Below are 18,027 nucleotides of genomic sequence, written 5' to 3'. Positions count from 1 at the left end.
TTATAGCTCACAGGTTTAAAAACTGGATACAACCTCACTCACTAGCCAGTAATAAACAATCTAAGAAATCCTTTAACCATAATTTCTTAAAGTGGATAAAATCATGTCACTATAACGCTCCCCTCCCAACCGGACCCTTTTCGTGGCTTTAAAATTGGCCGGGCTGTGGGAGAGACCAGTGAGTGACAGCGCGTCCGGCCAGTCACTGGCACTGGCCAATCAGAGGTGGCCCCGTCTGAGGCCCGCCCCAAGGCCCGGTCCAATCGCGTCCGGGTGACGGCGTGAGCAGGGCGGTTGAGAGGCGGTCGGTTCCAAGTGGGTCCCGGCGCGGGGGAGAGGGCGGGTCGGCAAGCAAGAACCGTGAGTGCGGTTCGTACGCCGCAATTGAACTCCCCCTCACCGCGGCTGCTGGGGACGGCCCTGCCAAACGGGACCGCCGCGACTGACCTTTGCCGGGAGCCCATTCTGGCAAGTGGCGTCTGCCGCGGGTCCCTGGCGTCCCCTCCGGCGCGCTCTTGGAGCCACTTCCCGGAGCGGAAGTCTGCCTGATCGGGCTCCGGTGGGACCTGCTCGGAGGAATGGCGCCGCCGGGTGAGGCGTTGCGCATGGCTCAACAGTGGGGCCCCGCGGCCGACACGCTTTGGGGAGCGGGGCGTCGCCCGCGGGAGGCTAGTGCGGACAACACGGGCGCCGGCTAGGCGCGGTTCCCCTCCCCTACGGGGCAGGGGCATGGGCTCGGGCGCTTTCGAGGTCGAGCGTGTGGCGGAGGGCTGCGAGCTGGTGAAGTGCCGGGGACCCGAAGGGTTGGTGGTGGGGCGTGCAACGTGTGGCTACGGGTCCCCGCAAGGCCCAGCGCGAGCCGGGGCAGCGCGGATCCCGTGCCTGGCCTCCTCCATTCATTCGAGTAGTACCGGCGGCCTAAGGCCTGTCAGGGAGCCACCCCGGCATCGTGAAAGCTTTTGAGTATGTCACTGGACTTTCTTCGAGCTCTAGGTTCTTTTTCCCTGACAGGGACAGGAGACTCACAGGTCTGTCTAGGAGCCTAAAGCTTAGGGTATGAAGTGATAGTCCTTAGTATCACTTGTAACCGGCCACGTATTGACTGTGAGAACAGGAACCAGGGACTCAACACCTTAGTTTCTCATCTGGTATCTGCTTTGTACGAGTTGTGTTAAATGATATTTCTGTGCTTGTTTTTAACAGTGCCGGGAAAAATTCAGTGCTTGGTAGATTCTGAGCGGATAGGTCGGAATCTTAGTGTATTCTTTTTTAAAAGGACTATTTGGGTGTCTATCTTACTCTCGCTGGCCGGTTAGTTGTTGTAATCCCTCGACTGTGGGACCGCAGTGAACAAAGCTTGCCATTTCACGACTTGATTTGTTGCTAAAGTGGTTAAAGTCAGAACTTGTATTGAAACTGTCTGAAGTTTGAGACTTAGTTATGTGTCTTAGGGCAGAGATAAATACCCACTTAAGAACCTTAATTTTTTTTTTCTTTTATTTAGATAGGGCCTAGGGGGCTGGGAGATGGTTCAGTGCAACTTGTGGATCTGAGTTTAAATCTTAGCACTGGGTATGGCTGGCTGTATGTGGATCTAGCCCCAGCATTGGAGGACAGAGACGAGCATATCCCAAGAGGCAACCATCTAGTCTAGCCAGAATGATTATAGTTAAGTGAAAAGGTCCTGCCTCAGAGCAAGAAAGCATAAAGCAACAGAGGAAGTCCTCCTGTGTTTACTCTGGCCTCTGCATGTATGTACACTGACTTACACTTATGTGCATGTACCACAATACACAGTAGGGTCTTACTATGTAGCTGGGACTCCAGCTCAGACCCACCACCATCTTGCCTCTTTTTCCCCAGTTCTGAAGTGACAGGTATGAAATGGTTTACGATCCATTTCTTGGTTTGTAAAATGCAGAAAATACCCACCTCACTTGGCTATTAGTAGGCTTAAAGACTACTGCGGTGCATTCGAAGAATTCAGTATAATTTGGGCCTACCCATCAATTGAGTGTTCAAGTATTAGCCAGAAAGGTTGCTACTGTGCTTAAGTTGTAGAAAGATTCAGATTCTGGCACAGAGGCTGTCAGGAGCAGTGGTCACTGTCATTCACTGTATCAAGTCCCTGATTGCCCACTGGTCACTGGGGATTTTGCAGTTCTCTGTGTACTTGGACCTTGGCAGCATCCTCCTGAGTAGCTCCTCCCTTCCCTCGGCCACCTGTCTTCACCTCTACTTAGGCTAGCATGGCACAGTATCATCGTCAGCAAAGCAATCCTGTTAAAATACTTGTCAAATTGCTTCCCTCCTCAGAACTTTGCTGTGGTCCCCTTCTGCTCAGTAAACACCTGAGCCCTTTCAGTTGCCTAAAGGCCCTTTGGATTGCATTCTGCTACCTGTTACCATAGAAGTTCCTGATTCTGTCTGTGTCTAGTTTTCTTGTTACAGTTTATCCTCACATAATGTCATAACTTCATGGTGTTCTCTGTTTCCAGGGACCTTGACAGATCATGGCATACAAAACACATTCCTCCCAAAGATACACATTCTGTGCTTTATTTTCTCTCCAGTGCCTCTGCTTTCCAATGTGATAAATCATGGTTCTTAACTTTTTTTTTTTTTAAACTAGAATGTAATCTGTTTGGGAATGGAGGTTTCCTAGCTGTATGTTTCTAAAATAGTTCTTGGGTTCAGTTCCCAGAACTGAAGGAAAAACAAGTCCAGGGCGCACTGGAGCATTCAGTATATGGATGGATACTGCACATTGTAGAGCTCTTTGCTTTTTAGTTTAGAGTTAGGAGCTTAGAGGTACTATGCACCAGTCCCAGGTACAAATTCTATGCTAAGCCACCATCTCTTTGTATACTGGCCTTTAGTTTTTTGAAGAGTTTTTACATTTAGGTTGACAGACACACCAAGACTTAAATGAAACTACTGACCATAGAGGAGTGATTCTGAGTTATGCATCTCTTCAACATTCTCAGAAGAAAAAAAAAAAGAAAGAAAGAAAGAAAGAAAGAAAGAAAGAAAGAGAAATAAAGACAGACAAAAAGAAGTAGGGGTCTGTCAAGATGACTCCTGAGGTTAAGGTTTTAAGTGGAGTGTGAAGTTTGTAGTGCTTACTGGGTTTGAGTCCAAGATTGGTCACGAGTAAGCTACTGTAGTCCTTAGTTTTCTTTGTAAAGAAATGTCTATAAGGAATTCTAATTCAAACGGAACTGGAGCATTCAGTATATGGATGGATACTGCATATTGCAGAGCTCTTTGCTCTTTAGTTTAGGGTTAGGGGCTTAGAGGTACTATGTACCAAACCCAGGGTATGAGTTCTACGCTAAACTACCACCTCTACACATACTGGCGTAGGCAAAGGATTTAGGACCATTGATGTTAGCCTTATAATTGCTTTTTAATGCTTTTAACTTGGATGACAGATGATTCACTTTTTCATGACACAGCCTATTCAAAAATACCCTCTTTTATTTTTAATGAAAGACAGATGCCATTCCTACAATTTCTTCCAGTCCCCTAGGGCATCACAGACAGGACTGGTTTTTCTATCCATTTAGTTGTATTTATTCACACATACCATGTGCCTGGCAGCCTGTAGGACTTGGAATACTGATAGAATCATGAGAAATAGTCTTCACCCTCCAGGAGCTGATCATTTTTAGCAGAGGAATCAGCCCTCACACTCTTAGTAGTGGAAGATGCTGTTAGGTTCAGGGTAGAGAGTGCCGAGTGGCTACGGCATCACTCACAGTAATGGAAGCACCAGCTGCGACTTCATATAGTGCTTGTTATGTACCAGTCACTATTCTAAAATCTCTGTGCCTTAACTTATAACGGGCCCAGAGATGACACGTTGTCATCTGCTTCATGCCTGAGGAAGCTGCGACAGTAACTGATAACTTGGCTGTAGTTCCTGTGTAGCACTTAGGCTGGTTCTTCATTGTACACTCATCTAATTCAGGGAAAGCTTTTATTTATTTATTTATTTATTTATTTATTTTTATTTTGATGTGAATGAAGGTGTACCATGTGTGTGCCTGATGCCCTTGGAGGATAGAGGAGGGCATCAGATCACTTAGATTTAGAATCATAGGTAGTTGTGAGCCACCATGTGGTTGCTGGGAACTGCACTCCAGTCCTCTGGCAGAGCAGTCAGTGCTCTTATCCACTGAGCCGTTTCTTCAGCCCCTCTGAAGAAACTTCTTAAAGATGCTTAAGCCGAAACCTGAAGAAACAAGTTATGCAGAGTTGAAATTGGAGAAAGTGTCAGTTGTTGGAGTGGGTGAGGAAGACGTGAGGTTGAGCAAACAAGATACAAGGATTCAGGATTAGTTCTGTCCTGGGAAGTTGTAAATAGGAATGGTGTGGTCTTGTTCTTCAGATTCCTGGAGCTTTCATGAAAGACTATCCTGGTGGTTGAAGGTGGGGGTCACCATTCCCCTCTAAAGGCTAAACCTGTGTTCTCCATCCATTTCTGCATGGTTGGGCTCCCAGCCCTGAGGCATCATTGTTGGGACTGTGACAAGGAGTAATGTGGTTGTACTTAATTGTTGTTTCCCTCAGGTTCAAGTGCTGCCTTCCTGTTGGTCCTGACAGTCACAGCCAGCATCCAGGCTCTGACCCCCACCCACTACCTCACTAAGCATGATGTGGAAAGACTGAAAGCCTCACTGGATCGCCCTTTCACAAATTTGGAGTCTGCCTTCTACTCCATCATGGGACTCAACAGCCTTGGGGTGCAGGTACCAGATGTCAAGGTAAAAGTAAAGCACCTCTCTTCTGTTCAGTGTTTCAGAACACCCCAATCTCTAGGCCGTGTTCCTCTTGGACACTCTAAAGCAAACTCTTGCTGATGTGAAGATAGTTGGGTTAATGTAACAGATATTTTTGTCAATCTGATGTGTGTAGGGGCATGTGGTGTTTCTGGGGAAAAGGAGAGCCAGCCAGAGCCTTTAGAAACGTCTAGAACTCTGTGAAACTGCACAGTGCAACATGGATTTGGTTTGTGTACTTCTAAATATTTTTAGATTTATTTATTTTATGTATAAGAGTATTTTGCCTGCATGTATGTGTGCTTTGTGTGCAAGAGCCCAGGAGAAGGCATCCGATTCCCTGAAATTGGAGTTGCAGATGATTGTGAGGCTATTTGGGGCCTTAGAACTGAATCTGGCTCTCTGCAAGAGCAGCCAGTACTCTTAACCAGTGAGCTATCTCCCCAACTGTGCAACACGTGCTTGAAAACGCTAGGTGCATGGCTGACAACTTATAGGGAGCTCGAGGTAGAGGACTCCTGTGTGTTAATCAGCAGTGGTAGCGATGTTGGGCAATGTGGACATATCTTACTTTCCATAGGCAGGATACATTGCAGTTGAAATGTTTTCTGGGTTTAGGAACACCTACAGGTGTGTATATTCGTTACAGAATCATGGACAATTAAGATAAAACATTGTTCCTGAGTATTTCTTAGTAAAACTTCATAATAAATTACCATAAATTGAGATTTTAAACACTACCCATTTGTGTGACAGAATGACTCTGAGTTAAGGCACTGCTGCTAGATCTGATGGCCTTAGTGGGGTCAGTTCCCAGGACTCTCATGGTGGAAGAAGGAAGCCAACTCCTGCAGGGTGTCTGTGACAAAGGCCAAACTCGGTTTGTCAGGCTTTGCAGCAGGAGCCTTTGCTGGCAGAGAAGATAGGTCTCACTATCCTAGCACTGCTGTTCATCACGGTGTGTGTCCGTGGTTCGTCAGTGTGTTTGAGATATTCTCTACATCACAAAGAGCAAAGCTTGATGATTCCGTGTTTCCACGCAGATGCTCATTGTTTATCCTGTTTCCTTCTTGCTCAGGAGTCATAGTGTGGCTGGGCGTGGTGGTGCACCTCCTTAATCCCAGCGCTTGGGAGGCGGGGGCGGGGAGATCTCTTGAGTTAAGGCCAGCCTGGTCTACATAGTGAGTTCCAGGCCAGCAGGGGCTGTGTGAAAAAAGCCCTGTCTCAAAGTGAGGTGGTGGGTATCACGGTGGGTACTATCTATTATCTAGGGTCTGTCTCAATTTTGCCGAGTTTTGTAGTTACTAGTTGAATTAGTCAGCGTTCTCTAGAGTCACAGACCTTATGGGTAGTCTCTATATGGTAAGGGAATGTGTTGATGACTTACAGTCTGTGGTCCAACAATGGTCAGCAGCCGCTGTGAATGCAAGTCCAAGGATCTAGCAGTTGCTCAGTCCCACAAGGCAAGCACACAAAGAAGAGAGAATCTTCCTTCTTCCAATGTCCTTATGTAGGCCTCCAGCAGAAGGTGTGGCCCAGATTAAAGGTGTGTGCCACTGTGCCTAGATCTGGCACTTGTTCTGTCCCAGATGACTTGAACTCAGAGATCTCCTTGCCTTAGTCTCCTGGGATTCATAGCCACTATACCTCAAGATGTCCATGCCAAGATCCAGGTTAGAAACTTGTATCTCCCAGCCTCAAGATCAGGATCACAGGTGAGCCTTCCAATTCTGGATTGTAGTTCATTCCAGATATAGTCAAACTGACAACCAGGAATAGCCACTACACTAGTAGAAGAGGTAAAGTTAATTCTGTCATGGCCAGAACTGGGAGTCCCTGTCAGTGTCTTTCAATTCAGGTCAGTGCCTGCGTGTGTGTGTGTGTGTGTGTGTGTGTGTGTGTGTGTGTGTGTTAAAAATGTTATATTTGTGCAAACAAGTTAAGGTGTGTGTGGTGGGGAGAAGGAGCGAGGGAGAAAAAAAAAAACATGGTTCTTATTGGCTTTCTGGCATAATATACTGTATCCTGGGCTGGACTCAGTAATCAGTATTATCTGTTGAGAGCTTTGTGTGAGCATCTTCTTTTAAGTTATCTGCATGTGTCTGTGTTGTCAGAAACATTTCCCCATAAGAGGAGGAAAGAAGACCTAGAAGAGGTTAATCGAGATTGTCTGCCAGTGGATCTGAATGCAGAGCGGTGATGAACTGGTCCTACAGTCACATCTGTGCTGAAGCTTATTTTTGTAAATGAGGATTTATTGAAATATAACTATACCCATTTGTATACATATCATCTACTGCTGCTTCTGGGCCTTCACAGTATACTGAGTAGTTTCTAGACAGTCTAGCTCCAAGTCCTGAAATACTGACTAATTGGCCCTTTATAGGAAACATTTGCTAATCCCTGCAGTCTAGGATTCAGTTTATTCAGATTTCCCCCTTATAGTCATCCCTTGTTTCTGCCCAGTGCTTTCTTCTTGTATGTGACTATAGAAAGGAAACAGACTTTTCCTCATGGCCTTGTGACTCCTTAAAGTGAATTATTTCAGCCTGAAAGGAAGATCACAGCATCAGTCAGTTCACCTGAGCTTTTCTGTGAAAGGAGGAGAGTTATGTAGCCCGCTTCACTAGTCCATTGGTAGTATGAAGTGAAATCACAGATTTCCCCACACACACACCCTAGGGTGGCTGTGGTTATCATTCTTAATACTGAGACATTTTTGTCCTGTTGATAATTGACTCAGGCAAATTCAGACAATGTGTAGCACAGACACTGTTTGTGGTGTGCTATAGCAGTGCTTCCATGCTGCCCTGTTTCCTCAGAGTGTGTGGGGGTCCCTGAGGGAAGAGTTGACGACTTGAGTGACATGCAGTAGTGCAGTGGCAGCTACAGAGGTTTGGTGTTGTCCAGTGTAGCAAATGAAGTTGGGATGTTAGATTAATATCACATTTTAGTAGGATGGGAATGAAGGATGAAAGGTCTCTGCCAAGGATAGAAGCAATTGTGAATTGTCGGATTTGGATTTGAGGGACACATTCCTCTAAAGGTGTTCTTTGCTGGCGTTGTGAGCTTGAAGAGACATTGATTAGGGCTGAAAGTGTGAATTTAGCTGGGACTTCGTGGGAAGAGAGAAGACAGGTCAAAAAACAAGGATGAATGAGTGTGTTTGAAGTAAGACTTGAACTTTTTGAATGCATTATGGGTTATCATTTGAGAGCTAACCCACTGAGCAGATGAGGTAACAGAGCCTCTATAAAGCGTGGGGCTCACTAGTGCTTGAAGTGTCGGCTAGGAGTTGGTGTTTAGGGCAGTTGGAGCAGAGATACTGGAAAGTGCAGTAGACAGTGTGTACAGAAGCTGGGCTGAGTGGTAAAGATATACCTGCATGGTGTGAGGTCTGAGAGAAGGCAAGAAGGTCTGAGAGTTGATGTGGGACAAGGTGAAGGAGAAGGCGGACAGGAAAGAGCCATGTAGGGGATGGTATCTGATTAGATTTCGAGGCTAGAAGAAGAAAGGTAGAAGAAAGCCCAGGGCTCTTTGCTCAAGAGGATATTGAGATCCTTGGGGTTTTAACAAAGGGCACAAGGGGCTGGGGTGTGCAGGTGCTGGATGTGTGGAGTGGTTCTCAGCCTCCAGTGGTAAGGTAGATGTCTGGAGTGTGGAGAGCAGCTACAGTTAGAGCCGCATATTCCCTAGAAGAGCCAGAAAAGGGGCACTCACTGAGAGTCCTGAGCAGGTGTTAGGAAGTTTCTCCACTCCCACTGCCCTTAGACTATGTTGTCAGGTATCAAGAACTTTGAGACCATGAACATTCTTGCCCTTGACCCTGATTTTTCCTGTAAATTGTTTCTGTCCAATGCTGAATCTACTCCAGAACAGATCATTTTAGTAGCCTCTTAACTGTACAGTTACACTGTAGTAGAGGGTACAGCCAGGCTGTCGGGCTTTGAAGGTGAGCTCCCCAACTTAGGAATGACTATGGTTCCCCTGCTTTGCTTCTCCGGATCAGTCGTCTTCTTCTCTGTGGACTTAAGGCAGTAAAAGTATCTGTGCGTAGGGTCGCTTGAGGATGAAACAAGAAATCCCCAAGAAGCACTCAGAAAGTGGGACACATTTGAAGTGGGGAAGAGATACCTTACCTGTGGGGGCCCGATGCTGTCTTTGCTTTTTCAAAGCACCAGAGGGCAGTAGAACTCTTCTTAGTGTCTTTGTTGTGTGTAGAGTTTCCTTCCGGAAAGAACCAGTTTCCTTCTTTACAGGAGATGAAGTCTTTTCTTTCCCTTCCCTCTGGTTCTTTCAAACTGCACTAAAATTGAGACTCATTGGTTCTGAGGATCTTAAGTTTTGTTCCTAGCATTTTAAAGAGGATTTGTTTTGGTGTGAGTGACCCAGGCCTCCAGTGAGACATGACATACTGTAGCCTAACTGTTGGGGGAAGACACCAGGCAGTGTCCTGGTTGGTTCGCCCACTCCTGCTCCCTAGTGCATTTCCCAGAGGGCCCTACCTTTTCTTCTCTGTAATTGAAGGATCAGATTCCAGGATGTAAGCACGCTAGGCAAGCATCTATCTCTGAGCAGCATCCCAGGTGCCAGAAGCACCATGGCACTTTTGCCTGGGTTGGCCATAAAATTTTAAGTATCTGAGGTTTTAGGTTTTTTTATTTTGTTTTATTTTGAGACAGAGTCTCTACAGAGCTCTGGCTATCCTGGAACTCACTATCTAGACCAAGCTGGTCTCAGACTCACAGCCTGTCTCTGTGTTCTGACTATTGGGATTCAATGGTATGTGCTACCATTCCTGACAACTATTTTATACTATCTGATTCTAGTGTTTAGCAGTGTAACTTGTCTCCCATGTAGTTGAGTGGAACAGAAGTGGTTGGATTTTATTTTGTGCTCACTTACTGTGATGGAAGCAATGTTCTCTGGCCAGCACTAACTACCTGTGCCAAGTGCTTTGGGAAACATAGGGCAAGGGTGGGCTGTGGCCTATCATGGGATGAATATCAAGAAATGCCATATGGGACAAGTGCATCTGAACAGGAGAGACAAGGAAAATAGGGGAAGGGGTGAGTAATCCAAGGACAGGAAAGTTGTTCACCTGGGAAGTGCAGGAGAATAAGATTCTGGGTCAGAGGTGGCCCTGCTGATGATACGCCACTCAGACATTGTGAGCTGTGTTGACAACTTTGGATCTTCTCTGGGCATGATTGGGGACCATGAGGGCTTTAATAGTAAAGCAGCATGGGTCCTTTGTACAGATTAGATTGCATGCCTAGAAGCAGTTCAAAGAGGGCTGCAACAGTGTGAGAGATGACAAGGACCTGCCCTAGGGCGGTGACAAGCCAGGGATCAGTGGAGAGGAAGCAGGCTGGGTAGCCTTGCAGGGGAGGGAAGAGTCAGCCACAATTGCCAGCTCTGGTTTGGGTGGTTAGATGCATGGTGATGCTTGGGCCTAGCTGGGCCAGAAAGAAGAGATGCGGTTTTTTGTTTTTTGGGTTTTTTTTTTTTTTAAAGATTTATTTATTGTATGTGAGTACACTGTTGCTATCATCAGACACACCAGAAGCAGACATTTCTGTCTGCCAGAGCAGGACATTTGTTAAGTGGTTTCTACCCACTTCAGCCTTGCTGTTCCTTGTGTGAAATCAGCAGTTTGGGGCAGTAGTGTCCTATGGAAAATAACTATTGAAAAAAGCTAAATCTAGAGCAATCCACACTTTAAGCTTCCATAGATGGTTTAGGATTTGATTTAGCGCCTTACACTTTCGCCTTTCCTAGTTACTGCATTATGCCACCACTTACCTTTGACTTTCTCCCTTGTTTAGAAAGCGTGTACCTTTATCAAGGCCAACCTTGATCCCAGCAACGTGGATTCTCTCTTCTATGCTGCCCAGTCCAGCCAGGTCCTATCAGGCTGTGAGGTGAGCCCAGGTTCCTACACTGCCGCTTGTTTGTTTGTTTATTTGTTTGTAGTAAAGAACATTTTTAAAGGGAACATAATGTCAAACTGTTAATATAATTTTTATAAATAACAAACTGTTGGTGTGGGCTAGAATTCCATCCACATAATTTTAGTCCTATAAGAAAGTCTGTTTCCCTTTAAGTGTTCACTGTAATAGCTTTTAGATCACTTTTTCTTACAGTTCTTATCTCTCTTCTGGAAGGCCTTGTGTTTTTCTTTCCCTTCTCCTTTAACACTTAAAAACATTCAGTGCATCCTTACCTCAGATTCTAGATCATTCACTTGATCTAGATTATTTTAAGTAGACAAGCAACATGTCATTGTCTTTTGGGAGGTTTCTATTGCTGTGATGAAATGCCATGACCAAAAGCAACTGGAGTGTGTGAGGGGGATTTGTTTGGCTTACACTTCCACATCACAGTTTATCTTCAAAAGTCGTCAGTGCAGGAACTCAAGGCCGGAACTGGAAAAGAGGCAATAGAAGATAGATGCTTACCTTGTTCCTCATGGCTTGCTCAGCCTGCTCTCTTATATACCCCAGGACCACCTGCCCAGAGGAGATGCCACCCACAATGGTCTGGGCACCCCCACATCAATTTTTAATCAAGAAAATGGTCTATAGACCTGACTATAGATATAGGCCAGTCTTAGTGAGACGTGTCCTCAATTGAGGTTCTGTTTTCCCAGGTAACTCTAGCTTGTGTCAAGTTGACAAAACCAGTCAGAACAGAGGTGGTGTTGATGTTGCGAACACTTGATTCTGGGTGCTGAGTGGATGTGGCCTTGGCAGCTGTGCTCTTATCACAGTCGGTATGCCTTTCACAAACTGCTGGAACCTATTCCAACTCTGTGCCTGCACTTCCTTTCCTAGATATCTGTTTCAAATGAGACCAAAGAGCTCCTTCTGGCAGCAGTCAGTGAAGACTCCCCCGTTGCCCAGATCTACCATGCGGTTGGAGCACTCAGTGGTTTTGGGATTCCCTTGGCATCCCATGAAGCCCTTGGTGCCCTTACCGCTCGCCTCAGCAAGGAGGAGACAGTGCTGGCGTAAGTTGTCAGTTTGAAGATTGTTTTGAGCTTTTTTGTGTTGGTTACTGACCTAAGAAGGTTCATTCATTTCTCCAGCGCGTGTTTCTAAACATCTGCTGTGTGCCAGGTGCTCTGCTAGATGTGACAGACACTATTGTGGTTGTGGGGTAGGGGATCAGGGGGTGGGGAGGTGTTTGTAAGTGGAGGACAGAGGTTAATAGTAAGTATCTTCCTCAGTCACTTTCTACCTTGGGTTTGGTTTTGTTTTTTGGATTTTAGGCAGAGTCTCACTATGTATACCTGGCTATCCTGGAACTCCCTATGCAGACCCAGTTGGCCTTGAACTCACAGAGATCTACCTGCCTCTGCCTCCCAAGTGCTAGAATTACAGGCATGTGCCATCATGCCAGGCATTCTACCTTGTTTTTTGAGACAAGCTGGCTAATGAGCTCCAAAAGTCCTCCTGCTAGTACTGGGGTTATAGACACACTGCCTTCATCTTTTACATGGGTACCAGGAGTCTGAACTCATTACACCTGCATGGCAGACATGTGCCAACTAAGCCATTTCCCCAGTCTCAGTGACTGGCACTTGAATTAAGGCAGCAAGGTCTGGCCCTTGGCCTTGTGGAACTCACACAGACATATCTTCAAGCTGTTCAGGCAGAAGGCAAGGGCTGAGGCAGTGCAAGCCCACCATCTCACACGGACAGTGGAGGCTAGAGCAAGGACGGTGAGGGCAGTGAGCTGCATGCAGTTTGTGGTGAGGCTTGGCCAGGTTTTTTGCAGTGTTGGTACTAGGGGTTCTGTGAAGATCAGGGTCTTACTGGATTCATGGGTGTTGTGAGAAGCAGCATCTATTGGGCACATAAGGAGTTCTCAGGGGATAACATATTCTACAAATCCGACTCTGGTCCTCTGCAAAAGGCATAGTTGAGAAAAGGCACCTTGTGGGAATGATTTACCCCACATGTGAGACTGTGTGTGTGCAGATACGCTTGTGTGCATTGGGTATGGAGAGGAGAGGTTAATCGAGGTGTTGCTTCTCAGGTGCAGTCCACATTGTTGTTTTGACACAGGCTGTTTGTTTGGTTTTTCGTTACTGTTATTTTTGCAAGACTGGGTTTCTCCGTGTAGCCCTTGCTCTGCCGGAACTCACTGTGTCCCTGGCCTGTTTGAATCCCCGCCCAGATCTCCTTTGATGGTGAAATGGAGATGGAAGCCAAGTCAACGTTCCTCCCCATGTTGCTTTTGTTCACAGTGTTTCAACAGGTCGATTGTACCAATTCCTCCTTTCAGAACACTGGGACTCGGGGCTGGAAACGGAGAGCAAAGCACTTACCATGCACAAGGCCCAGTACCATAGAGACCAACCCAAAAGGTCCTGTAGGAGTGGCTGAGTGCTCAGGGGGCTTCTCTCCTTACATTGTGACTCTTCCGTTTTCTGACTTATCATCTTAATAGAATAGAATAGCTTTCCATGGTGAGGATCTAAATTGTTAGGATCTCGACACAAGAAGACAGATTCTTGCTCTACACTCCCTGACACTTAAAAAACACATGGGCTCAGTTATCTCTTAGGAATTACAGTGCTGTAGCTGCAGACCATTTGACCACCAGGGGGCCTCAGCTGCCCTCATTTTACCTCGAGAACTGGTTCTCTATGTTCTCTCTCCAGACGATCTGCATTAAAAGAAAAAAAAAAACTAATTAAAGAAATGACATGTGCATGTGTATAGCCACATTCCGCCTTAAAATGTCTTCTTGTCATTGTTATTTTGGTAAGAGTGTGTGTGTGTGTGTGGGGGGGGGATGTGCTCCATGACACACATGTGGAAGTAGAGGACAACCTTTGTTTTTCTTTTTTTGGAGACAGAGTCTTTATATAGTCCTATCTGTCCTGAACCTTGATACATAGCCCAGGCTGGCCTTGAACTCACAGACATCTACCTGCCTCTGCCTCCAGAAGACTGCAATTAAGGATGTGTACCAACATACCCAACAAAATTTTTTTCTTATAGAATATACTTTTTTTTAAAATGTTCTTCTCCTCTTCCTTCTCCTCCTCTTCTTCCTTGTCTTCATCTTCCTTGTCCTCCTCTTCTTCCTCTTCCTCCTCCTCCTCTTCTTCTTCCTCTTCCTCCTCTTCCTCCTCCTTCTTCTTCCTAAGATTTTATTTATTTTATGTATGTGAGTGCACTGTCGCTGTTGATACACACCAGAAGAGGGCATCAGATCCCATTACAGATGGTTGTGAGCCACCATGTGGTTACTGGGAATTAAAAGTCAGGGCCTCTGGAAGAGCTGAGGTTTTAACCATTGAACTGTCTCTCTAGCCCCTAGAATATGCTCTTAATAAAAATATGTGAGTAAAAAATAAAGAATGAAGTGTTGATATGTGCCACAGTATGGGTGAGCCTCAAAAGCCAAAAGTAAAAGGTCCCATATTAGAGGCTATACCCCAGTGGTAGAGTGCTTGCCTGGTGTACCCAAGAGCCAGAAACTGCTGCTCAGCACTATCCCAGCAAGACAACTGCTATGTGACTCCATTTACAAGACTATCCAGAGCAAACAAGTATGTAGAATTGTGTTGCTGGGAGATGGCGGAGGTGGACACCATGGAGAGGAACTGTTCTAGTAGTTCCAGTAGTAATTAATGCCCTAGGACTTTATTTAGAACTCAGAGAAATGTTCTGTACATAAACAGATGGTGGTTGGACATTGTGACTATAGTAAGTACCATTGAATTCACTTTATTTTGAATTTGAGATTATGTAGCTTAGATGGTAGAATACTGTTGAAAGGCTGTAGTGGATGGAATGCTTTCACAGCATGTTTGAACTCCTGGATTTAATCCCAGTACTACATAAAACAGGTATGTGGTGTCTACCTGTGATCCTAACACTCAGGAAACAGAGGCAGGAGGACCAGGAATTTAAGGTCATCATTAGCAAGTTTGAGGCCACCTGCAAAAATAAAGTAATGAAGTTTTAAAAATTGAGTACATACTGATACATGTAGGTAGTATAAAGTCATTGCTGATAAGAAGTAGTATTATACATGTATTCTTATACAGTGAATACTAAATAAATGTTAGAAGAAAATAAGACTAGGTTTAGACTGTCTGTGCCTTTTCTGCCCTGTGTGCCTGAGGAAGTGTCACTTACAGACCTTGCATCAGGATGCTGGTAGCACAGGTGGTAATGTAAGCACCAAATCTTTTCCTTGTGTGCTTTAGTTTTAGAAAAGTTGCTCCAACTTCTGCCCAACAATTTACAAATGTATTTCTTTAGCCTTGAGTAAGACAGACAGATGACTGACAAGCAGCCAGTTTCGGGCTAGCGTAATACATTTATAAAACAGAGGAGGATGCCTTCCTATGCGTTAAATCTTAGTCTTCGTGTTCTGCTCTTTTACCTTCCAGAACAGTCCAGGCTCTGCAGACAGCATCCCACCTATCCCAGCAGGCTGACCTGAGGAACATTGTAGAGGAGATTGAGGTATGAATCTGTTTCTCCAGAGTCTCTGAGCTCCTGTCTTTTCTTGCAAGAAGACATAACACAACCAGCTGTGTATATTTTACATTCATGGCTATTGAGTCCAATATGCTTTTGTTTGTATTTAAGTAATATATCCTAGGGAATATTTGTTAGACCAATACTGGCCACAGGTTATGGAATCAATAAATCCAAAAGTCAAATACTTTTTTCTGCCAGTTACTGCTTTGTAATTGAAGGTACGGTATTTGATGCTGTGAGCCTCAGTTTCCATTTGCTGTTTGTGGGAACCTGTAAGGTTAAAACAGCCTGCATATATTAACTAGCTGCCTGTTAAGTGGCCACTGTTGGTGGGTATTTGGGTGTTGAGACAGTCTCATCATGTAACACTTACTGGTCTTAAAGTTGGCGTCTTCCTGCCTTGCTTCCTGAGTGCTGGGATTTTAAGTGTGTGCTACCATACCTGGCTCGCATATTTTACTATTGCTCAGTCCTATATTCAGGATACTTTGTTCCTTGGGCCACCCTCAAAAATTGTATAGCCAGTGATGGAAGGCAGTTCTGCCAGTGTCATTGATGTATGCTTCACGGGCACAGTAGCTGCTTCATTCTGTTCCTTGGGGAGAGCCGTGGACTGAGGAGAAGTGCTGCACTTCATAGGCGCTGTCCAAGTGCATGGCTATGGCTCCGTGTGCATTGTGATGCTTTCTGGCAGATTTGCAGCTGGGATCACTGTTCTGCTCAAACTAGCGGCTGCTTCAGTGCCGTGGCCCGTAGGGTTGGACAGGAGTGCAGGGGAATAGAAGAGGCATGCTGCCAAAGCTGCCAGAGACTCTGCCGGTGTGCTCAAATACTTTTTATTTATGTTTGTAGAAAATACTAAGTGGCTTAGCTTAGGTGGTCTCTAGGCTCAATGAGACTCTTCAGAAAGGCCAGCTCTCTGGAGTCACGGTGCTTTTTGTATCTTATTTCTATGATCTCTGTGTCCCAACATGCCTCTTTTTTGTGACAGGACCTTGTTGCTCGTCTGGACGAACTAGGAGGTATGTATCTGCAGTTTGAGGAAGGACTGGAACTCACAGCGTTGTTTGTTGCTGCCACCTACAAGCTCATGGACCATGTGGGGACTGAACCATCCATGAAGGAGGTACATGTCTAATGATTGTCAAGCATGGAACTCAAAGGCATTGCTAAGTTACCAAGAGTAGCTCTTTCCAGAGAAGGGTGTTCAGAGCACACCTCAGGGTGTGGTTATTCATGACGTAAGTTTTAAAGAATGAGAAATAGAAAGGTATTAATGCCTGTACTAAGAAGCTGCTAGTCAATGTGACAGGCGTGTAAATAGTCATGCCTGTTTATGCAAGACACTTGCATATCATTAGTAGGGGCAGAGTCAAATGTATCACCCTGGCTTGCTCTCCTTCCTTCTTCTGACAACCCTTCCTGCTTGACTGTTGGATGCTTTTTGGTTTTCTTTCGGCATGAAGTGCCCTGAACTCAGAATTGCCTCTTCTCCCTTCTTCCATTCATCCTCATTAGCAACTAATTCAGATAATCTTATCTGGTAGATGGAGTTCTTCAAGCTGTTCCCATGAGAAGCATGAGTGTCTTCCAGATACTGCTAAAAATTGTGTGGGTTTCTTTTTTTGTTTGTTTGCTTGCTTGCTTGCTTATTTTTAAGAAGAGCTTGATAACCTGAACGATCTAAGTTAAAGTATGTGTGATATATATTTTTAAGTAAAACCTCTCTGTCCCCTATGTATGAGGTTACCAACCTTTGGTCTCAAGTACTTAAAATACAAGATCTGTTACTTAAAGTTTTAGAGGAAAGATTTGAATGTAAAGCTAAGACAAATTATTTTAATGCATTATGCAAATGTCTTTATATAACCAGCAAGTGACATCTCTCTTGGGTAGCTAGAATTCATTTTCTAATGCTTTGTTCATATCTCTGCATTCTTATTGTGTCCATTCCTTCTTCCTAAGTGTAGGAGTGCTAGAAATATCAGCCTTTCTCTTCATTTCTGTATACTTTGAGACAGATGGACTGCTGACTCTACATATACAACTTAAACTTTTTCTTGTTTTATTCACAAGCTGTTACTAACCAGGTATTTGGCCAGAGTAATTTTGCTGTCACTGCTTTTGACATAACAATTTTGGTGAACAGTCACCCATTTTAACATGTCAACAGCCTACTGATGGAAAAATGTAATTGGTACAATTACAGAAAATTATTTCATGTCGACTGTGAATAACGCTGTCAGGAAGAAGGGAACTCTTTTGTTAGATGGTAGATTTTAAAAAACAAAACTGATTGAAGTAGGAAATGTTTCCTCCTAAGCAAACAGCCTCCAGAATTGTAATCATGCCTTTTAGGTCCACTTGTTTTAAAATTGCCTTTCATTTTTCTCCTTTATGCAGCCTCTGGGTTCTTGGTGGAGAGTGTAATTTTAGTTTCTTTCTAATACACACTTTGACCATAAAATGTGCCCTTATGAATGCAGACTTAGCCCAGTGTATTGCTCATAGAGTGGTTAGGAAGAAAGACAGTCTAGCTGAGAGGATTTTGACAATTAGGGAAGAACAGAACTTTTGTGGCAGAGTTCTGGGACAAACATTTTTCTTGCCTTTTCTCGTCCTTTCCTCCTTTCTGTGTTATAACTTAGCATGCTTTATCCTCAGTTCCCATATTTAGAGAGCATTGATAGTTATCAATCTGTGGAGGCTGAGGTGATTTGAGGTGGTTCTTG

The 18,027-nt window shown here is 44.8% G+C and overlaps 1 protein-coding gene across 1 annotated transcript in view; it reads left to right on the top strand.

The window, feature by feature from the left end:
* The first annotated feature begins 355 nt into the window (after nucleotides 1–355).
* The window catches only part of Rpn2 (ribophorin II), a 44,835-nt gene continuing 27,163 nt past the window's right edge, over nucleotides 356–18,027 (top strand). Inside the window, exons 1-6 of the mRNA XM_028786557.1 lie at nucleotides 356–591; nucleotides 4,576–4,769; nucleotides 10,613–10,708; nucleotides 11,621–11,796; nucleotides 15,202–15,277; nucleotides 16,287–16,421. Of these exons, the coding sequence (XP_028642390.1) occupies nucleotides 579–591; nucleotides 4,576–4,769; nucleotides 10,613–10,708; nucleotides 11,621–11,796; nucleotides 15,202–15,277; nucleotides 16,287–16,421 (690 nt within the window). The 5' untranslated portion in view covers nucleotides 356–578. The remainder of the gene's footprint in view (nucleotides 592–4,575; nucleotides 4,770–10,612; nucleotides 10,709–11,620; nucleotides 11,797–15,201; nucleotides 15,278–16,286; nucleotides 16,422–18,027) is intronic.

Source organism: Grammomys surdaster, unplaced genomic scaffold, assembly GCF_004785775.1.
Source record: "Grammomys surdaster isolate TR1022 unplaced genomic scaffold, NIH_TR_1.0 125561, whole genome shotgun sequence".
Classification (NCBI taxonomy): Eukaryota; Metazoa; Chordata; class Mammalia; order Rodentia; family Muridae; genus Grammomys; species Grammomys surdaster.
Note: the sequence above shows the minus strand (reverse complement) of the source record. Positions and strands in the feature narration are given on the sequence as shown.